Source organism: Miniopterus natalensis, chromosome 1 (genome assembly GCF_054644295.1).
Source record: "Miniopterus natalensis isolate mMinNat1 chromosome 1, mMinNat1.hap1, whole genome shotgun sequence".
Taxonomy (NCBI): Eukaryota; Metazoa; Chordata; class Mammalia; order Chiroptera; family Miniopteridae; genus Miniopterus; species Miniopterus natalensis.
Window position 1 is genome coordinate 9,372,346 of NC_142081.1, and position 22,218 is coordinate 9,394,563.

General features: G+C 38.0%; 1 protein-coding gene across 2 annotated transcripts in view; it reads left to right on the top strand.

Moving 5' to 3' along the window:
- Positions 1-1,435: 1,435 nt before the first annotated feature.
- Positions 1,436-22,218, top strand: part of TC2N (tandem C2 domains, nuclear) — a 34,016-nt gene continuing 13,233 nt past the window's right edge. Inside the window, exons 1-5 of one of the 2 annotated variants that reach the window (XM_087818553.1) lie at positions 1,436-1,500; positions 11,641-11,763; positions 13,097-13,327; positions 20,540-20,707; positions 21,921-22,012. In XM_087818553.1, the coding sequence (XP_087674679.1) occupies positions 11,697-11,763; positions 13,097-13,327; positions 20,540-20,707; positions 21,921-22,012 (558 nt within the window). In that variant the 5' untranslated portion in view covers positions 1,436-1,500; positions 11,641-11,696. Of the gene's footprint in view, positions 1,501-1,593; positions 1,612-11,640; positions 11,764-13,096; positions 13,328-20,539; positions 20,708-21,920; positions 22,013-22,218 lie in introns of those variants that run through there. The other variant, XM_087818555.1, reaches the window with a different exon arrangement.

Below are 22,218 nucleotides of genomic sequence, written 5' to 3' on the forward strand. Positions count from 1 at the left end.
CCTTCTTAGGATTCCTGACTAGAAATGAGAATTAAATTGACAGAGACAGATAAACAGGAGCAAATCATACAGATTTTTACATGTACAGGGGGAGCACCATAGGAAATTGAAGACCCAAAGAAGCAGTTAGAGCTGGACATTTATAGGCTAAGTTGCACAAAGAGTAGTAAGCACTGAAAAGGCCACAAGATAAAGGGGCTTGAGTTATGGTATTTAATTGTGAAGGGATTAGGAAGGTAAGGGTCAGTTTAACGACCCTGAGATATCCCTCGTCCTTGACTTCCATCTCTGGTGATCAGAAGGTTTTCTTTCTGGTATACTGAGGAGTTCTTTTTCACTGGAGTTCCATTGGCTTTCAGGAAGAAAAAGGAAGGTCAGAGTGCCCTTCTTGCATCTGATGTTTTTCAAGTTCCTTTAACTCGAAGTAATTCTTATGCCAAAGTGGCATGTTTTGGGGTCCCATATACTGCCACCCTTCAGGTCAAATAAATTTGGGAAATGCAGGATGATACAAAGTAAAACATGGTCTTCAGGCCTGTAAATGTGTTCCCAGTTTCAAGGAGAGCAACTATATTGTGCTTCTTTCCCTAGAATAATTTGATCTTGAATTCTACGCCCCCCCAGGGCCCACCCCGCCTGGCTCCAGAATCTCTAGGACCTAGAGGTCAACAGAACCCACTTTGGAAAAGACTGCTTTCCAGGAAGAAAACTATTACCTTTATTTCAATTTATAATCCACTGGCCTCTCAAAAAGCTGAGCTATTATTACCCAATAGATAACCTAGGAACTTACTCAACAACTTTCCAAGTACAGAGCTAAGACTCCCACCATGGGAGGGCCAGCCAGCTGCTGGCCAGCGTGCGAGGCTCCAGCACAGGCGCAGACGGGGCCACCGCAGTGCTCACCTTGGGGAGCCCTTCCAGCACACCTGCTGCTGGCAAGGCAGCCGCGGATGCAAAAGCGCAAAAGGGAAGAGATGCGGGCCATTCTCAAAGACGTTATGATTAGGACATAAACACTGAGTCCAGTAACCCTACAACGAAGTAAAGGTTCTGCGCTCCCAAGAAAAGGGTGCAGAAGGATCTCTGCAAGAGAGAGACTGCTCCTTCCTTCACTATGCAAAGAGGCTCATCAGGCCTTCCCTCTGTTCCCTTTCTATGTCTGATCTCGCTTCTGATCCCTCAAAACACTCCAAGCTCTGCCTGGCGTCATCCTAGACCTTTCCAAAGGGAGTGGCTGAGAGTTCGGGCTTGAAGGGGCCGAGAGCAGGCGGGGGTGGGGGGGAGCGTCGACGGCGCAGGCGCAGTGCGCTCAGGTACGGGGGCCTCCAGCCCCGCCCCCGGCCCCGCCCCTCCCGGCCCCGCCCCTCGGCGTGCGCGTCCCGCCAGGCGGGGCGGACCTGAGAAACGGGGCGGGGCCTCGGGGCGCTGCGGCGCGAGGGCACCGGAGCCGCGACTCCCGCGGGCGGCGACGGCCGAGAGAACCGCTGCCTGGAGCAGGTAACCCGCCGGGGCCGCGCGGCGCCGCCTCGGCGCGGAGGGGAGCAGGGGCGCCCGAGAGGCGCGCGTGGAGACGCCGGGCACCGGCGGGGAGGGAGCCGGCGGGCTCAGGTGCGCGGAGGGGGCGCTGCTCGGGGCGCGCGGCGTCGCCTTCGGGGTCGGGCTCACGGGGTGGCGGTGGGGGTGAGAGCGCCCCGGCCCCGGCGCGCAGAGCCCTCGCCCGGTGCCCCGCGGCGCCGGCTGTGCCACCCCTGTTCTGCAGGTTCTTTCGTCTGCTTAAACTTTTTTCCCCCCTTTAATGTCGCCTTCGTTGGGGGCCCGGACGGCTGTTCCCGAGTCTCCTCCGCGACGCCCGCTCTCCCGAGGCCTGAGGGAGGCTTAGGGTCCCCCGACGGCCGCGATCGCCGAGGCCCGGAGGGCAGCGACTCGTCCCGTGGAGAAGGGGGGGTTGTGGGGCTCGCGGGTGCGCTCAGCGGGACCCCGGGGCCCGAGCGCGGGGAGCGCAGCCGTCCGGGGCGCGCTGGGGGCGGGGAGCGAGCCTTCGCCGGGGCCGGAGCTGGCGGCGGGCGCTTCACCTGCGGTGCTTCCCGAACTTTCAGAAGCGGCCGAGGGGTGTGGAACTGTCACTTAACTGTGGCTTTTGCAAAACATGAATTTTCCATCCACTTAGATTTTAGATTTGCCGTCTATTGCAGTTTTGGTGGTGTGTGTCCCCCCCCCCCCCTTTTCTATGGTTCCCTTTAAATAAAGGAAAATACTGTGGGTGGATTGGGGGGTATATTGCACACACACGTCCAGGTGTATGCCAAGTCAGAAACCATTGATTCCTTTAGAATATTTAAAATACAGCACGTAACGGGTTGCTTCTGTATTTAAAATATACTGATTCTAACTCCAGGTAGGTAGTTAATAGAGTTCGTTAAAAAAAATTATATATGTGTGTGTGTGTGTATATATATATATATATATATATATATATATAAAGAAAGCAAGGGGAAAAAGCCAGGAAATATTGAGAATTAATAACAGTAACACCCCTATTTACCAGTTTAATATTTTGTTTTGTAACGTTATCATGGCTAAAAAGTGCTTTTTCAGAAGGAAATGCTGATATTGTTTGTTTTTGAGAGTTGGAATTCAAGATTGGCTTGTTATCATCTTTTGTATTTTGTGGTTTTTGCAAATGACAATGATTTACCTTTCATAGCTGGAGGAAAAGACATCATAAGAATTTGCGCTTTTTTTTTTTTTTAATCCCTTTCAGAAACAAACTTAAGTGTCTTGTATTTTATTGGCTTCTCTCGAATTAAAATAACTAATTCAATTATAAATTTAATTTACGAATAAAACTAACAAATCGATAGTCTGATTCAGGTTGAGAGAAAGTGAGTTAGAGAGCCTTGCAAGGCATCTGGCGGAGCTGTTGGCAGTTTAATATATTGATGCGAGGATTTTCCGAAGGCAGGATCAGAGTTGTCGATGTTGGAGGCACCTGGACTGTGGAAGTTCATTCTGTGAGAGTGGAAGAAAGCATTCAAGTGAGTAGAGTAAGGAAAGAGGAAGGTCAAGGATGGGAAATAGCAATATTTAAGTGACAGGTAGACACAGCAAAGGGAACGGAGGCGGAAAACTAGCGGACAGTGGTGTCGTTCATAGAAGCCGGGAGAGGAAAGAGGCTTCATGAGAGAAATCTCAGGGTCAGATGGGTCAGAAGAATCAGGAAGATAGGAGCTGATAAAGTGCCTAACGAATGGCTTTGCTAACAAGGAGGGGGGTCATCGATCTGAGCAAATACAATTTAAGTAAAATGATAAGGGTGGAAGACAGATTTGAATGAATTTGAGTAAATAGAGGATGAAGAAATAAAGATAAAGTGGGTGTTGAATCCTTACTTTGAGAAACAAAGATTAGAAGAAGTGACAGGGTGGTGGAGGGGAGTTGGTAGTCAGATTGGGAAGAACGCAAGGAAAATACCTTTGTGTTAAAGTGCATCTCACAGCGTTGTCCGTCTGTCATGGTTAAGTAGCAAAAGCCGAGAGCAAGCAGCAGCGCATATTGATAGAACTGCATACAGTATTATAAGAGAGTGTTTCATCTCCCCCCGTTCAGGTGATGAGCACTATTTTATTTTGGTCTGTTGGGTTTAAGTGTTATCAGTGTTAAAGTCTCATTGTAACAAACTGTTGGCTTTCACCTGAGTTCCAACTCTTAACTAGTGATTCTTTCATGGACATCTCAGTGACTCTTCTAAAACTCTTATGTAGAAATCACACGTTTTGACTGAATCAGAACCCATGAGGCATACATCAGTTACGGCCTTTGCTTTAATTATTATGCATTCAAGGGAAAATGCTCTTAGATTAAAATTTCTTTGTAATGAGTTCCACTTCAATCTCCATTGGAAGTTTAAATTTTTGTTGTCCAGACAAGTAGTTTTATATGTATTTTCCTGAGGAATATTGAAAAGAATGGCTAAAATGGAAAAGCTAGTAATAAAGGGTTAATGAGGTTGTGGAGCAACTGGAACTCTCATACTCTGCTGGTGGTAGTGTAAATTGGTGCAGTCATTTTACAAAACTTTCTGGCAGTATCTACTAAAGTGAAATATATGCATAAATTATGCCCAGAGCATACCTGACAAAATTCTAGAAAATGCCAATTAGTCTAAAGTACAGAAAACAGATCAGTGGTTACTCAAAAATGGGGGCAGCCCGGCTGGCGGTGCTCGGCGGTTGAGCATTGACCTGGGATCCAGGAGATCGGAGTTTGATTCCTGTTGAGGCACATGCCTGGGTTTCGGGCTGGATCCCCAGCAGGGGGCGTGCAGGAGGCAGCCGATCAATGACTCTCTCCTCATTGACGTTTCTCTCTCTCCCCCTCTCCCTTCCTCCCTCTGAAATCAATAAAAGGAAAAAAAAGAAAAAAGAATGGGGGCAAGGGAAAATAAAGGGGGATTAGTTTAAAAGGGGCATGAGGAAATTGGGGGATGGTGGGTGTATACATTTTCTTGATTGTGAAGATGCTTTCATCAGTGTATACATGTGTCTCATTTAATTGTACATTTTAAATATGTGCAATTTAAGTCAATTGTACCTCAATAAAGCTATAAAAGAGAGTAAATAAAAATAGAGTGGAAGAAAACACCATTTAAATAGAAATATACAGTTGACCCTTGAACAACATGGGGGTTAAGGGTGCCTACCTCTCATGCAAAGTTCCACATATAAATTTGCCCCAGAATTTAATTACTAATAGCCTACTGTTGACCAGAAGCCTTACTGATAACATAAACAGTTGATCAACACATATATTGTGTGTTAGATGTACTAGATACTGTATTCTTATACTAAAGTAAGCTAGAAAAAAATGTTATAAGGAAAAAATCATTATTTTGTTAAAAATCATAAGGAAAATATATTTACAGAATTATTGGAAAAAATCCATGTATAAGTGGACTCATGCCTTTCACAGCTGATATTGTTCGAGAATCAACTGTATTTTGGATATTGTAGTCATCTCAGAATGATGGGATTATTGATATTTTTCATTTTCTTCGTATAGTTTTCTGTATTTTTCATATTTTCTACCACAACCATGTATTTACTTAATTTTTTTTTTTAATCTTCACTCAAGGATATTTTTTCAGTTGCTTTTCAGGGAGAGTGGAAGGGGGAGAGAGAGAGAGAGAGAGAGAGAGAGAGAGAGAGAAACATCTATGTGGGAGAGACACATCGATTGGTTCCCTCCCCCACAGGCCAGCTGGGCCTGGGGATCAAGCCTGTAACCAAGGTACGTGCCCTTGACTGGAATCAAACCTGAGATACCTCAGTCCGAGGGCCAACGCTCTAACCACTGAGCCAGACCGGCTAGGACTATTAATTTTTAAGTGAGAAATTAATTTCATATGTGCAAAATAGTACTTTTGAGACATCTACAGATTTAGAGAATACAAATAAAATAAATGCCCCTGTACCCATATCATACTTTAGAAATAATATAGTTAATATTTTTAAAGGACTGATTGTATCTTTCTCCCTGATTGTCTTTTTCTTTCCATGCTCCTTGATTGTCTGTATAGTTTTACTACATATGTATGTATTCCTAAATAATGTATTATTTAGTTTTCTATTCTATCACTTTTGGGGGGCACACATTTGTGAGGTTCATCTATGTTGATGTGTTATAGTTTGTTTACTTTTTATTGCTGTGTAGCACTCATTTTATGACTTTACCACTCTTTATCCATCCTCCTGTTAATGGATGTTTGGGGAGTTTTCAGTCCTCTTTTTTAAAATTTGATTTTACTTTTTGTCATTAAAAGCTGACGTATTACCATTCTAAAACATATCTCTGTGTCCATCTGCAAGAATTTCCCTAGTTTTTTGCCTAGGAGTGGAGTTGTAGATCTTCAGTTTTGCTAGATAATACTGAATTGTTTTATAAAGCGGTTGTACCAGTTTATACTCTCACAAGAGGTGTGTTAAGTGCTTGCTTTGTTCCCTTTCTCAACCACATTGAGACATTTGTACAACATTTGTATATATCTGAATTTTTTCTTTTCAACAGTCTGGTGGGTGAGAAATGGTACCTCCATTGGGAGTTTAATTTACTTTTCCTTAATTACTAATGATTTTGAACCTTTTATAATTTCTCTTCTATAGGATGTCTGTATGTCTTTTGCCTAGTTTTTATTGTTTTTTAAAAATCTTTAAAATGATTTCTAGAAATCTCTTTAAATATATGTATATATACACACACATTTATTCTGGATATTAATCCCTTGTCAGTTGTACATGTAGCAAATATCTTTTTCCTAGTAAGTAGCTGGTCTTCTTACTTTCTTTATAGTGGCTTCAGATGGACATATTCTGTAGTTTAATGTAGTTGAATATGTTATCCTTCTCCTTATAGTTAATGTTTTTGGCATCTTGTTTAACAAATCTTTTCCTTCCTGAGGTCATAAATATAGAGTCTGATATTTTCTTCTAAAAGCTTTAAAATGTTGCCTTTCATATTTGTATCCTTAATCCGTGTGAAAGTGATTTTCGTATGCTGTAAAGTAGGGGATCTAGTCTCTTTTTTGCCATATGGTTTATGTTTTTCCAATATTATTTATTGAATATTCTGTTTTTCCTTTTATTGATCTGTAAGTATCATATGTCAACTTTCCATATCTGTGTGCATGTTTCTGCTGTTTTTTCTTAGGTTTCTTTGTGTATCTTTGCTGCAGTGTTATTTACTTTAGTTGTATAAAGAGCCTCAATACCTAAGAGAACAAGTCACCCACCTATGCTTCCTTTTAAACTAGACTCCCCTTTAAGTTAATGTTTAATTTTTTTCTAAAGTAAACTTTTTGTTGTAGTATAATGTGCTATTTAAGTTTTAAGTATCTCTGCAGTAATCACCCAAGGTCACAAGTAATACCGAAGCTCCTTTAATGTAGACTATCTCAGACTGTCATTAGTTTTTGCAAATCCTGTCCTACCTCGAGTTAGTTTTAACTTGAAAAGCAAATACAGGATTTTCATTTGGATATATAGTTAAGATATTTGGGAAAACTTTCACACTGAAAGTAGCCAAGAGTGCTGTATTTTAAAAAATTATATGGCAGTTAGGAATTGATGTGTCAAAATTTAAGAGAAAGCTGAAAATCTGAGAGACTAAAGGAGCCTTAAGTCTTATTTGCTCTGAGGGTATTTGCTCTACTGGGGAAACTTGATTGGATTTGAGTAAGAGACATAGAAATTAGAATGATCAGAATGAGAAGTTATAGTGAGGAAGTCTAATAAATGGGATTTTCTGAGAGAAGTAGAGAATAGGCAAAGCAATATTTAAAGAGATAATGAATGAGGATTTTTCAGTACTGGAAAATCTACCAGTACTGGTGGAAAGACATCAATCCACAGGTGGGTTATTCCTTGATTGCTGAGTAGTATTTCATTATATAGATATAATACAGTCTGTTTATTCACCTGTTGCTGGACATTTGATAGTTTTTTACTATTTCAAATAGAGCTGCTGTGAACAGTAGCATACAAGCCTTTGTGTGGATATATGATTTCTTTTTTCTTGAGTATATTTACTCAAGGAATTGAATGTCTAGATCATATGGTAGGTGTATGTTTAACTTAAGAAACTGCCAAACCATTTTATATTGCCACCAGTTGGTTATGAGAGTCCTATTTGTTGTACATGCTTGCAAGCACTTGAATGGCCAGTCTTTGCAATTTTTATCATTTTTAAGAAGTGTGTAGTATATCTCATTGTAGTTTAGTTTTAATTTGCACTGATGGTGTTGAACATACTTTCATGTGTTCTTTTGTCCACTTATGTGTTTCTTTGGAGAAGTGTCCATATCCTTTGCCTATTTCTAAACTGTGATATTTTTCTTTTATTATTGACTTGTAATAGTCCTTTATATATTCTGGATATAAGCTTGTATTGGAATTATGATTTGCAAATATTTTCTCCCAGTCTCTCAGTTGTCTTTCCACTTTCTTGATGGCGTCTTTTGAAACACAAAGTTTTAAATTTTGATAGCATTTAATATGTCAAATTTTTTTTATTGCTGTGCTTTTGATGTCATATCTAAGAAATCAGTGCCTAATCCATGTGCACAAAGAATTAATTACTTCCATGTTTTCTTCTAGGAGTTTTGTAATTTTGGCTCTTACATATAGGTGATTAGTTTTGAGTTACTTTTTGTGTGCAGTATGTGGTAGTCATCCAATTCCTTACCCCCTCCCCTCCCCTTCGTTCGTATATGGATATCCATTTGTCCCAGCACCATTTGTTGAAAAGACTATCTCTTCTTTTTAGAATTTCTTGGCACCTTGTTAAAAATCGATTTACCATAGATGTAAGGGTTTATTTTTGGGCTCTCAGTTTTATTCCATTGACCCATATGTCTGTCCTTACCCCAGTATCACAGCCTTAATTATTGTAGCTTTGTAGTAAATTTTGTAGTCAAGAAACATATCTTCCAACTTCGTTCTGCTTTTTTAAGATTGTTTTGGCTGTTCTGTGTCTTTTGCATTTCCTTACAAATTTTAGGATCACTTTGTTTCTGTAAAGAAGCTGGAAGGGATTGTGTTAAATCTGTAGAAAATTTGGGGAGTATTGCCATCTTAATAATATTATGTCTTCTAATCCGTGAACATGGGGTATCTTTTAATTTGTTGAAGTCTTCTTTAATATCTATCGATAATGTTTTGTAATTTTCAGTGTACAAGTCTTGCACTTCTCTTGTTAAAGTATTCCTAGGTATTTTAGGTTAGTGGGTTTTTTTTAGATGTTATAAATGGAACAGATTTCTTAATTTCAGTTTTAGATTGTTCATTTTTAGTGTATAGAAATACAGGGTGGGGCAAAAGTAGTTTTACAGTTGTTTGTATGGAAAATAATACAATAACTAATAAATAATAATATAAGAATAAACCCTATTTTGCATACTCACAACTGTAAACTTACTTTTGCCTTACCCTGTACAACTGATTTTTGTTTATCAGTCTTATCTCTTGCAGCTGGATGCAACTTGTTTATTACTTCTAGTAGTTTTTAATGGATTCCTTTGCGCCTTTTATTTACAAGATCAAGTTGTCTGTAAATGAAGTGAGTTTTACTTCTTTATTTCTAGTATGGTTGCCCTTTATAACTTTCTAGTCTAATTGTGCTAGCTGGAATCTCCAGTACAGTGTTGAACATAAGTGGTATAAGTAGACATTCTTGTCTTTTGCATAGGCTTAGAAGGAAAGTATTCAGTCTTTCAGCAGCTACTGTGATGTTAACTGTAGGTTTTCATAGATGCTGTTTATTTTGTTGAGAACATTCTCTTTTGTTCCTTGTTTGATTAGCTTTCTTTTTTATCATGAAGAGTATTGGAATTTTCAAATCTTTTCTTTTTAATCTGTTGAGATGATTATATAGTTTTTGTTGATTATTCTGATATGTTATGTATTACATGAATTGATATTCAGATGTTAAACCAACCTTGCAATCCTAGTATAAAACTCATTTGGCTATGATATATAAATCTCTTTATGTTTCTGGATTCAGTTTGCTAGTATTTTGTTGAGGATTTTTGTGTCTATGTTCATGAGGGATATCCATCCTTTTACTTTTAAATTCTTTGTGTCTTTATATTTAAAGTACATTTCTTGTAGCCAGCATATACTAGGGTCATGTTTTTTAATCCAGTCCAACAATCTCTGCCTTTTAATTGGCATACTTAGAGCATTTACACTTAATGTGATTATTGCTGTGGTTAGGTTTAAATGTATTATAATTTTGCTGTTTCCTATTCATCCCACCTGTGTTTTTTGTTCCACCTAGTGTATAATCTTGCTATTTGTTTGTTGTCCATCCCAGCTGTTCTTTATCTTCCCCCTTTGTTTCTGCTTTCTTTTATATTAAGAATTTTTTTCTATAATTCCATTTGACCAACTCTTTGGCTTATTAGCTACACCTCTGTTTTCTTATTTTAGTGTTGGCCTTGGGGTTTATGATACTATTTTCAACTTTTCAGACTGTTACAGACACACTGGTGTGTGCTGGTGCCGACCGAGGCCACCCACTGGTGTGGCAGGACAGGAGCTGCTTTGGAGGGGTGCCAGCCTGGGTGGGTCCTCAGGGAAATGCCAGGATGGAGTTAGCAAGGTTAATGGAGAGTGTCAGAAATGGCGCCTACCAGCATCAGACCAGCTAGGTGAAAAAAAAGTAAAGAAAGGGGGGAAAAAGTAGCATCCACCAGCACTCTGACTCTGGAGAAAGATCCCTGCCCCCCCAGCACATGCCCTAAAATGAGTCAGTGTATCACCTTCATGTATGACCCAGGTCCTTTTCAGACTGCTGCCTGCACTGGGACTCGGAAGGAGCACAGTTTGAATTTCCTACAGCCCTTTGACTCTCCCAGACATAAGCCCCCGCCCACTGGTTTCCAAAGCCAGATGTATGGGGGTTCCTTGTTATCGCGGCCCCTCTTTCTCGTGCAGGTCCCCCAGGCTGGAGCTTGGACCCCTTGCTCTCGGTGGGGGACCTCCAGAGTTGTGATGTCCCTCCCACTTGCGGGTTACCACATGGGGAATGGGGACTAGGGTGGGTTCTGACTATACTTGACTCTCTGCCCCTCCTACCTGTTTTCATGAGGCTTTTTCATCATATCTGTAATTGTAGAAAATCTTTCTGCTAGTCTTCAGATTGTTCTCAGAGATGGCTGTTCTGTATGTAGTTGTAGTTTTAGTGTCAGTGAAGGGAGGTGAGCTCAGGATCTTCCTACTCTGCCATCTCGAACCCAAAAGCCAGGAGTCTTGCTCTTGAATGCCGGTTTAGCTTGCCTATGAAATGTTTTTTGTGATTGGTGCACTGTCCCTGCAACAAACATGTCTCCATATATAGTTTTATATTTCAGGTAAATTTAAAACAGACTCCCTTTATTTTCAATATATCTTATTTGTGACTTAGCTGGTGTTGTGTATGTGTGTTATAGTGTTTAATATATATTTTTCTGTTAGTATAATTCTAAACATTAAACCAGGGGTGGGGAACCTTTTTTCTGGCAAGGGCCATTTGGATATTTATAACATCGTTCTTGAGCCATACAAAATTATTGTTGCTATGAAAAAAGCTCCTAGATTTATTGAATTTCAAGTCCTGCCTGCGGTTGCCTTGGCAGGGTTGACCAAATGATTTTGAGGACCTTATATGGCCCGTGGGGCGGACATTCCCCACCCCTGCATTAAACTAACACAAAGTGTGAAATTATTTGTTTATTGGCCCCCATTATAGGGTCTTTGGGTAACCAAAAGAATTGATTTGGAGCAAGTTAATTTTTTTCTCACACTTTTTTATGAGTGTCATTTGATTTTTCAACTTTTGCTTGGACGTCAATTTAGATATACAAAGCTAAAGAACAAATTCAGAGTGGAGATTTTCTCTTTTCCATACTTAACATTGAGATTGTTCATTTAGTAATTTTTAAGCATGCCATTTTATTAACTTACAAGGAGGTTATAAAAATTACATATTGGGAGAAAAATCTATCTTCCTCTAAACATTTGAACATCTGAGACAATTTTATTTATTTAGTGATACATAATGGCCTTAAGCGTGATCATTTTAACTTGTTTTCTGTTCTACCAACAGATTAATATTAAAATTGGAAGCTTATATCTTTTGCCCGACATTGGAAATTGAATGTAATGGCAACAGAATTTATAAAGAGTTGCTGTAGAGGATGTTTCTACGGTGAAACAGAAAAGCACAACTGTGAGTTTTGTTTTACAACTTCAACAAACATTTATTTAATGTCCTCTTTATTTGTGGCATTTTGTAACATAAATAAATGAGACGTATTTCCTAAATTCATGGGGGAGGCAGAAACGTAAATATAAGGCACACTAGGTAAGTATTAAATACCCTGGAGCATAGGGGAGAGAGATTAATTCAACCCAGGAGGCACCCTGGGGCAGTCCTACAAGAAAGGTGGTATTTGGTACGGACGCATGAAGAGGATTTTAGCAACCGAGTGGGAAGAAGGAAGGAGGGAAGATGAGGATTGGACCTGAGTATTGCAGGCGGATGAAATTCTGTAGGTGAAGGTAGTGAGAGAGGTGTTGGGTGTGTATGGGGGCAACATACTCTGCAAATATTTTAATGTCCAATTTATGAACAGTGCATTTAAAAATACCTTTTGTGAATGAATGACCAATGGGGAGAAGAGACATAAATTTATCAAGGCGAGCATTTATCAGGAGTCCTGGAGATTTCCCTTATATTTCATGGTTTCCTCATCTCTTCAGGGTTATGACAGGAACTTTATTTTTCACTGGCTCTTTCTTGTATTTCTTAGTCTAGAGCATAGCTTCCTAGTATATTTGAGTATGAAGGCTCCTTTTTTTGCATTAAAACATTTTATAAATTAATACACAATGGTAGTTGTACTTTTATTCATTGTACATACAGTACTAATCATACATAGATTAACTCTGGGATCCCTTTCCTCCCCATCCAAGCACACATTTTGGGAATCACATATCGTTCTATCGAATGGACAAAATAGGCCAGAGATGCTAGCACAGGGAGAGTTGCTATTATATTAGGGTCAATGTATATTTTATTTTGTGATTTGGTGAAGATATTTATAGACTTGGAGACCTAAATTTAGCTTCTTTTCACAACTGCTTTATGTATTTAAGGCTGATGTTAACCATTAATATTGACAAGAAGAATTGCTTTGTTGAGAATATTTTTAAATGACTAGAAACTTGAAAGTATTGTATAATTAAACTTCAAAATAAACTTGTTTTTCCATCTATGAGCTCTTATGGGAATGAATCTCTTTAAAGCCTACTTTTACCATTTTGATAAGTTAATATAATTTGGCAATAGTATGTTAATTGCTGAAATATTGGCTGGACAGAATTAATGTAGAGTACACAAGTGCTTGATAGGACCCACGAGTACTTTATGTATCAGCAGTTTATTCTAAAATGATTAAGGAAGTATCAAAGCATGTTAGGTTTAGATTATTATATATAAATCTACATGCATATTTGTGACTTTTTTCTTTCTCTTTTTTCCCCCCTTCTCTTACTTGCAGTTTCTGTGGAAAGAGACTTTAAAACAGCAGTCTCAAATCAAAATACTACTATCTGTGTACCTCCATTGACTTCTGTTTCTGTAAGGCCTCAGGTTGGCTGTACGGAGGATTATTTACTTTCAAAATTACCATCTGATGGCAGACAAGTACCATTTGTGGTGCCCAAGTTTAAGTTATCTTATATTCAGCCCAGAACGCAAGGAACTCCTTCACATCTGGAAGAACTTGAAGGTAAACAAAAAATGCCCGGGTTTAAAACTCAACATGCAGCTTTTAAATGCTGTTATTGCTCTCTTTAACATGAAGGTGTATCTTTTATACACAAATTTTACATTTCACTTTTTATGTTTTACTCTTTCTATAGTGGAACTTAATGTATAGTATTTTTGAAAACTCTCATTATGAAATCTGACCATCATACAACACATTTGTATCTAGATTTGGCCTTTTCAAAAGAAATAATATAATTATAATCAGTTATCCTTCACACTAGAAAGGGAAAATAGAGGAATTATTCTGGATTTGATCAGTAAATACAGGAAACATTCTGTCTACTGTTTTCTAAGTCTGGTGGAAAGAGAAATAAAGAAGCAGTGAAGCAGTTCTTCTTCATCACTACACTTCCCAGTCTGTAAATACACTTCCCAGTCTATAAATACACTTCCCAATCTATAAATACACTTACCAGTCAGAATAGCTGCTTGAATGAGGTTCATTGGCTTGAATTTTGGCCAATGGACTAATAAAGAGGAAACAACATGTAACTCTTGTATTTTGAAAATAATTTGTTCTAGTGGATTGACACAATGATTATTTTTCCTCAAACTTTTATTATGAAAAATTTCAAACACGCAGAAGAATGGAAAGAACTTAGTGGTGAATATCTGTATATATCTACCACATAGATTTTTACATTTACATTTTACTATACCTCTTATCACTTCTCTATCCATCTATCCATTAATCCTTTTTGTCGGGGAGAATGTATATCAGTGTAAATTGCGGACATTAGTGGACCTCCCTCTAAGTACTTAGGCAAATATATCATTTACTAGAGTTCAATATTTGTGTAGTCTTCTTTCAACACTTCTTTACACGCAGTGAGCTGCCCAAGTTTTAATTATAATTTTTGAGTTTTGACAAATGCAAATGCCAGTGTGATCAAAACTACCAAGATCTAGAATATTTCTTCAAATATTTTTTCTGTCCCTTCCCTTTTCTCTTCTAGGGTTCCAACTACACATATGTAGGACCTGTTGATACTATTTTATGTGTCTCTGAGACTTCTTTTTTTCCCCCTGATGTTTTTTTTCTGTTCTTTGTGTGTTTTTTTAAAAAACAAAAAGTTTTTATAAAAAACAAAAAGTCAATATCTTTATTGACTTCAGAGAGAGGAAAGGAGAGGGATAGAAAGATAGAAACATCAATGATGAGAGAGTCGTTGATCGGCTGCCTCCTGTATGCCCCCAACTGGACCCTAGGTCAACGCTCAACCAGTGAGACACACCCGTCCGGGCCTGTTCTTTTTGTTGTTAACCCTTATCAGAGGATATTTTTTCCATTGATATTTAGAGGTGGAGGGGAGAGAGAGAGAGAGAGAAACATTTTTGTGAGAGACACATCAGTTGGTTGCCTCCTGCACGCACCCCTACTGGGGCCAGGGATCAAAACGGCAACCCAGATACATGCCCTTGACCGGGAATCGAACCCATGACCCTGCAGTGCTCAGGCTAATGCTTGAACCACTGAGCAACACCAGCCAGGGCTTTTCTTTCTGTTCTTAAGATTGGATAATATTGATCTATTTTCAAGTTCATTGTCTCTTTCCTTTGTTATCTCCATTCAGCTGTTAAACCCCTCTAGTGAATGTTGTATTTTAGACATTGTATTTTTTAGTTGTAGAATTTACATTTGGTTCTTTTCTGTAGTTCTGTCTGCTGTGATTTCTTATAGGGATTTTGTTTGTTTTCTCATTATTGTGAGCCTATTTTCTTTTATGTTTTTGAGCTTTAACATCTTTGTCTACAAATTCTAACATCTAGGCCATCTGGGTTTGGATTTCTGTGTATTATCTCTTTTGGGGGGAATGGGTCACATTCTCCTATTTCTTTGTGTTTGAGGTAACTTTGGATTGTATTCTGAATGTTGGATGTTATGTTGTAGAGACTCTAGAATCTGGTATATTACTCAGGGGGTTTTTCTTTTTCTTTCTTTTTTTCAGCAGGCAATTAAGTTGGTTGGATTCTGCAACTTGGTAGTGGCAGCTCTTATCTCAGCTTAGTTTTATTGTCCTTAGCTGGAGTCTGTCCCACGCACATGTGGGTCAGGGATCAGCCAGGTATTTGAGCAGACCTTCTTCACGTAATTTGGGGTTTTCTTCTTTCCAAGAATTTCCCCCCTTACTTTCTAGTTGCTGTGATTACTGTGAACTTTGCCATCTGGTTCTTCAGGCCAAAAGACTGGATTTTCTATTGGAGTTTTACCCACCTTAGGCTAAAAGTTCTTAGAAACAGGTAACTAACTTTCTACGATTCCCTATTTTCCAAGAGTCAGATCCTGTCCAGCATCTGCATTGCTTTTATTCACTGTCCAGTGCCTTTATGGTTTTAGTATGCTTTTTGGGTTTTGGTTTTGGTCTAGAATTTAGTGTTATATATAAGAGAGTAGGGTCTGGTAGGAGTGATTTTTTTCTTTTTTTTAGGGAAACAAGAAAAGACGAACCTGGTGCCTTTTTCATGTATCACTAGTATCTTCAAAAAGTTTTAAAGAGTTCCGGCTCACAGGATACCATGGTGAATGGGTTTTTCTCTTTCTCTCATACGTGTTTAACAACATTGGGATTAAACCATATAAACATCTTGGAATTGGTTTTATTCACATGTATTATGAACACATTTTCATACTTATTGCTTTTTAATGGCTCAGTAGTATTAAATTATATGGATGTACCACAATTTATTTAATAAATTCTCTATTCTTAGACATTGAAGATATTTTATGTGTTGTTGTTTTTTTCATAATCAGAAAATAAGCAAGAAATACCTACTTGGCAATATGTGATCGTTGTGTTTTTTTTCATCGTATCACTGGAAAACATTACTTTCTGAGTTTATACTTAAATTATAGGTGAAACCATCTGATTCTTAGCATATTGGAGAGAGAATTACTTTATATAACTGGAGTCAAGAAAGTATTCTTGGTACCTAATTATAGAAGTAAAATATGTGTAAGGTGTATGTGCATATGCACGTGTGAGCTATGGGTGCATATGGAGATTTTGAGAAGATAGAGCAGACCAATATCAATGACTAAAATTATGTTTCAAATATTTGAAATTTGTTTTGTTGCATTGCTTACTTGCTGATGAGTCTGATGATAGCTGTAGCTTTCTGCTTTGATAACAGACAGATTCTGTCATTAACATTTTACTATGCTTGCTTTATCACCTACTACCTATCTGTCCAGAGGATGCATTTTGAATTAATATTGAAATTTTTTTTTTTTTAAGTATATCTTTATTGATTTCAGAGAGAGGAAAGGAGAGGGAGAGAGAGAGAGATAGAAACATCAATGATGAGAGTCATTGATCGAGCCCACAACCCGGGCATGTGCCCTGACCAGGAATCGAACTCCGATCGCCTGGATCCTAGGTCGACGCCCAACCGCTGAGCCACGCCCGGCTGGGCTTAATATTGAAATTTTAAATAGGGCTTTTGAGAGGTGTTGGCAATTATGTAACTTTACATTTAATTTTATATCACTGTGGTTCTGTAAGTTAAGAGAAATTCCTCTTGAACTTAAAAAATGATATCACTGTATACTGTTTGAGGGCAGAATTGGTATTTTGTAGTGGCTTACTTATGAAGGAAGAATGAAATTGGAATATTCTTTTTTGAGGTATAGTCTGTGAAGGTAGTGAGTCATTTATGGAACTGCTGCTCTTCACAGTGCTGTTCTTGTTACCATGAACAGACTTTTGTAGCAGTGTTTGTGTGCCTAAAGATCCCAGCGTTCGCTGATGGGGCAGACTCTTTGTAAGGCCCCCTGGTGCCATAGCTCCCCGTTGGCACCTTGCTGACCTTGGACTGTGCTTGGGTTGCGCACATGGCTTTTTGAACTGAGATGAGGATAGACTCTCCCCTCATAACCCCGCATTTTATTTTATTTTCCGAACTCAGTGTGAAGCTTTATTGTTTAGCTTAATTCGGAAAATACTGGTTTATACTGTGGGTTCTGTTCTAAATGGAACAAAAAATTAAAATGGTGATAATTTGAACATATAAAAAGCTTTATGTGTATATATTATTTCCAATGTGATTATAAGCTTTGAAAGAAATTTGATATAAATATAAACCACGTGTAGAAAAAAGGAACAAAAAATATATAGCTCAGTGACTTATTACAAAGCAAATTATGTGTATAGTTGCCATTCAAGTAGAGAGAGTATTGCCAGCAACCCCAGAGCTTCCCCTTTTCAGTCACTTCAGAGTAATCGGTATCCCAGTTGCTGTAATTATCACTTTCTGGCTTTTCTTACTTTTTACCACCTAAGTACATATTCCTAAATGTTATGGTTCAGCTTTTTTCTGTTTTCGGACCTTTATGTAAATGAAATTACATATTCAGTATATATTCTTTTGTTTGTAGGTTTTTTTCAGTCAACATTATGTTTGTGAAATTCATTCAAATTGTTCCTAGTAGCTTCAGTTTGTTTTTATATCTGTACAGAGAGTGTATCTGTTGTAATCTAAATGGATGACATACAGTAGTGTCTCTGTGTAGCATACGATAAGGTATTTTTATGTAGTAAGTATATACTACAGTTCATCTATTTTACTGCTGACGGCATTTGAGTTTTTTCCAGGTTTTGGCTAATATGGATAATGACGCTTGTGTACATTCTTGTACTTGTCTCTTGGGGTACACGTGCAAGCATTTCAGTTGTGTATATGGCCCTGAATGGCATATTTGGGTCATAGGGCATAAATATCGTTAGCTTTAGTAGAAATTAGCAAACTGTTTTCCACAGTGATTATATCAATTTACATATTCATCAGCAGAGTATGATCGTACACATTGCTCTACTTTCTTGTCAGCACTTGCTGTTGTCAGGCTTTTTAATTTTAACCATTCTGGTGAGCATGTAGTGGTTTCTTACGAGAGTTTTAATTTGCATTTCCCTCATGACCAATGAGATTGAGCACTGGATCATGTTTATTGGCTCTTTTTTATAACACTTTATTAAATTTATTGGGGTGACAGTGGTTAATATGAACATATAAGTTTCAGATGTGGGTTTCTATGCTACAAGATCTGTATTTTGCTCTGTGGGCCCACCACCCAAAGTCATATCTCCTCCTGTCACCATATATTAAGACCCTCTTCACCTCCCACCTCCCACCCCCCACCCCCTTCCCTCCGGCACCCACGACACTCCTGTTTGTATTCACGAGTTTCAGTTTTATGTACCACATATGGGTGAAATCATGATTCTTAGCTTTTTCTGACTGACTTAGTTCACTTAGCATAATATTCTCCAGGTCCATCCATGTTGTTGCGAATGGCAGTGTTTCATCCTTTCTTATGGCTGAGTAGTATCCACTGTGTACATGTCCCACATCTTCTGTATCCAGTCCTCTGTCGCAGGACACTTTGGTTGTTTCCATGTCTTGGCCACTGTGAATAATGCTGCAGTGAACATAGGGGTGCAGATATCTTTGCGAATACATGTTTTTGAGTTTTTCGGGTATATACCCAGGAGAGGGATTGCTGGGTCGTATGGTTAGCTTAAGTCTCAAGCTAATTTATATATAGGCTTGCTTGAATTTTTCTTATTGATTTGTGGGAGTTCCTCATAAATTCTGGATATGAGCCCTTTGTCAGTTATATTTGTTGCACATATCTTCTCCCACTCTGTGGGATACCTTTTAACTCTCTTCAGTCTTTTGACAAATGTGAAATTTCAAATTTAATGTAATTCAGTTTATTAAAATTTTTTTATGATTAATGCTATGCTCCATTTTAGAAGTACTTCTCTGCCCTAGGCCATGAAGACTTTCTTATAAATTAATATAGAAGTTTTAGTTGGTTTGCCTTTAACATTATTTTAGAGCTACGATCCACATGGAATTAATTTTTGTGAATGTAATTTAGTTGGGATGAAGGTGGTTTTTTTTCCTATATCAATATTCAGTTGTCTTATCTTCTTTTAGTAAAAAGACCATTCTTTTCCTACTGTTGTGCAGTGCCACATTGATTATAAATCAAGTATCCACAAAATGGGTGTCTTTCTGGACCTTCTGTTCTGTTCCATTGATCTTATAATTGTGCCAGTAGTCCTTCCTTAATACCCAGTAGATCAAATCTTTCAATCTTGTTTTTCTTAAAGATTATCTTTTTGATTATTTTTGGTCCTTTATGGTTCATTATAAATATTTTTTATCCGTTTTGCTGTTTGATTTCTAACTTTATTACATTGGTGTTAGAGAACATACTCTTTATGATTTCAGTTCTTTAAAATTTATTGAGACTTGCTCTGTGTATCTCAGCATGTTGTCAGTTTTTTTATTTAATAAAGTTTTATTTTTCAGAATGTACAGCTGGTGGGACCTGTTGTTTATGCATCTTCTCCCACAGCTGGAACATCCCCACCTTTGGTGTTTCTGGTGTAATTACGTGAGCTCTGTGCTTTGAAACTAGTTTAGTAAGTCCTGTATCAGGAGCTCCTGCAGGGCTGCCCTGGCAAAGGAACCGCAGTCTTCCGTCTCAGAGACAGCAGTGCGGTGATAAGCTTAGAGTTGGGAACTTCCTTACAGTCTGTTGTATGTTGCTTTGTCAGACTAGATGAGGTTATTGAGCTTGTTCCAAACTTTGCCTTGGACCACGTCTTCTTTTTGGCCTTGCCCCCAGATTTGTTCCCTGGGTCTTTGTCTGTCTTGGCCGACTTCCCAGCATTTTCTTCCAGTCCTTGGGCGGCATAGCACTCGAAGAGCAGCTGCCACCGCTGCTGCCTCGATAAGGTGTTGGACAAAAAGGAGCATGTGGTCAGTTTTTATAAACGTCTGGTCCTCATGAAAAGAGCACATCTCCAAAAACAGATAATATTTTTATTTAAAAGATGTTCTTTGTGTAAATAGAAAAATAAAAGGAAACTCAGATCACAAAATATAGAATTGTCCAAAACATTTTGGAATGTACGCTTAGGGGCAAAGAAAAATTGTCAAAAATTTACCAGACTGTCTGGAGAGCAGGGTTCATGGCTGATCCTGGCAGAATATTCCGCACGGAGCTCAGTAAATGCCAACTTATTTTTTTAGGTATCAAATGCATGTGAATTAACAGTACTCGAAACAAAAATGTTTTCCTTTTACCTGAATTCACCAGCTGTTGGCTAATAACTCCAAGAAAAGGATGTCATAAAACTTCAGAAACATTTGCTTTTAGGATCTGCCAGAGCATCTTTTGGAGATCGAAAGGCAGAACTTTCCAGTTCATCTCATCCTGGATCCAGCTATGACATATATAACCCGTTCTACATGTACCAGCACATTTCACCAGATTTGAGTCGGCGCTTTCCTCCCAGTTCAGAAGCAACTAGACTATATGGATCAGGTTTGAATTTTTTTTCTCTGTGTGTGTGTCTCTCTCTTTCTTTCTTCCTTTCTTTCCTTTCTTTTGTTCAGCTTTTTATTGAACATGTTACAAAGAGGTTTAGCCAAAGAGACCGAAGCCCATCAAACGCCTCAGCTCCTTCTCCACCTGCACTTTCTTTTCCTCGGCTGGGGCCGCAGTGGTGACTCTTTGCGTTTCTCTTTTAGCAAATGTACAAGTCAAATTAAATCTAAGACCCTGGAAGAGATGATTCTTATTATGAAAAACAATTTACAAGTAAGAGAAAAGCAGGCTTCAGAAGTGATATGATAAACATCATGACCTCTTTGTGGTATTAGATCTCATATAAAAAATGTAAGACTAGTAAGTCGTGGGTGTTAGTGAGGTCTAAATTCCATTTTATTTGTCCTCTTTTGAAAAAAGTTTTTTTACAGATTATTTTGTGTATTTTTATATATCATCCATTTGTAAATTTTAAAACAAATATTTACTAACTTTTTCATTTTCTGCGCTATTCAGTGAAAATGATAAATTTAGAAACGCATGTGATTAGAAATGTAAACAAAAAACAGAAAATGCCTAAATGATTTTAGAACTTTCTTAGTTTCATATTTGAGACTGCATCACTTACAGTCTATCTTGTACATATATGATTCGCAAAATTCTCACTGTTCTTCAGGTCTTTTACACAGCTGTCTCAACCCTGAGTTCAGAATGAAGTACTAAAAATAAAGCAGAAGTAGTTATTTAAATATTTATTTCAGCGCTGTGCTAGAGTACACATTAGTATACAGATTTCCCTTCTTCGAGGATCTTACAGTTTAGGAGGGAAGCTAGAAATACAGAATCACATAGGATTCTGTATTGATTTTTTAAAAATAAGTGTTCATTAAATAGTTGAATTGCATTTAGTGCAGAGGACTTACCTCCTCTTAGATTATTCTTGTGAGATGAAGAATTGAGGAATGTAAGCAAAAAGAATGAATTTTCTCTGCTTAATATTTTATATGGATGTAAAAATGTGTTACTTGATTTTTGTTGGTTTCTGTTTCAAAGTAAAATAATTGAAACAAATTTTAAGCTTTGTTAGAAGCTTTTATCTTTTAAGTAGATTTGCATATAATATTCATGTTGTATTCCTAAAAAGACTTAGTTCATTGTAGAATTTCTTCTTTACTATAAAAATAAGTAATTTATGTATTTCCCTTTGTAGTTTGTGATTTAAGGACCAACAAACCCCCTGGTTCCCCTGGGCTAAGCAAGTCTATGTTTGATCTTACAAGTTCATCTCAGAAGTTCATCCAGGTAAATTATTTATATAAATTTAATTATATCCAATAATTTATTTTCAAGCTAAAAATTCAGAAACGTGTAAATTACATTCAGAACAACACGTTTTACATCTTTTGTAGATGTATCTATTCTAATATCTCTTAGGATTAACACTTGACATTTACCACTTGATTATTTAAGAAACTTTGAACTGAATACAAAAAGGCAGTAGTTTTTAT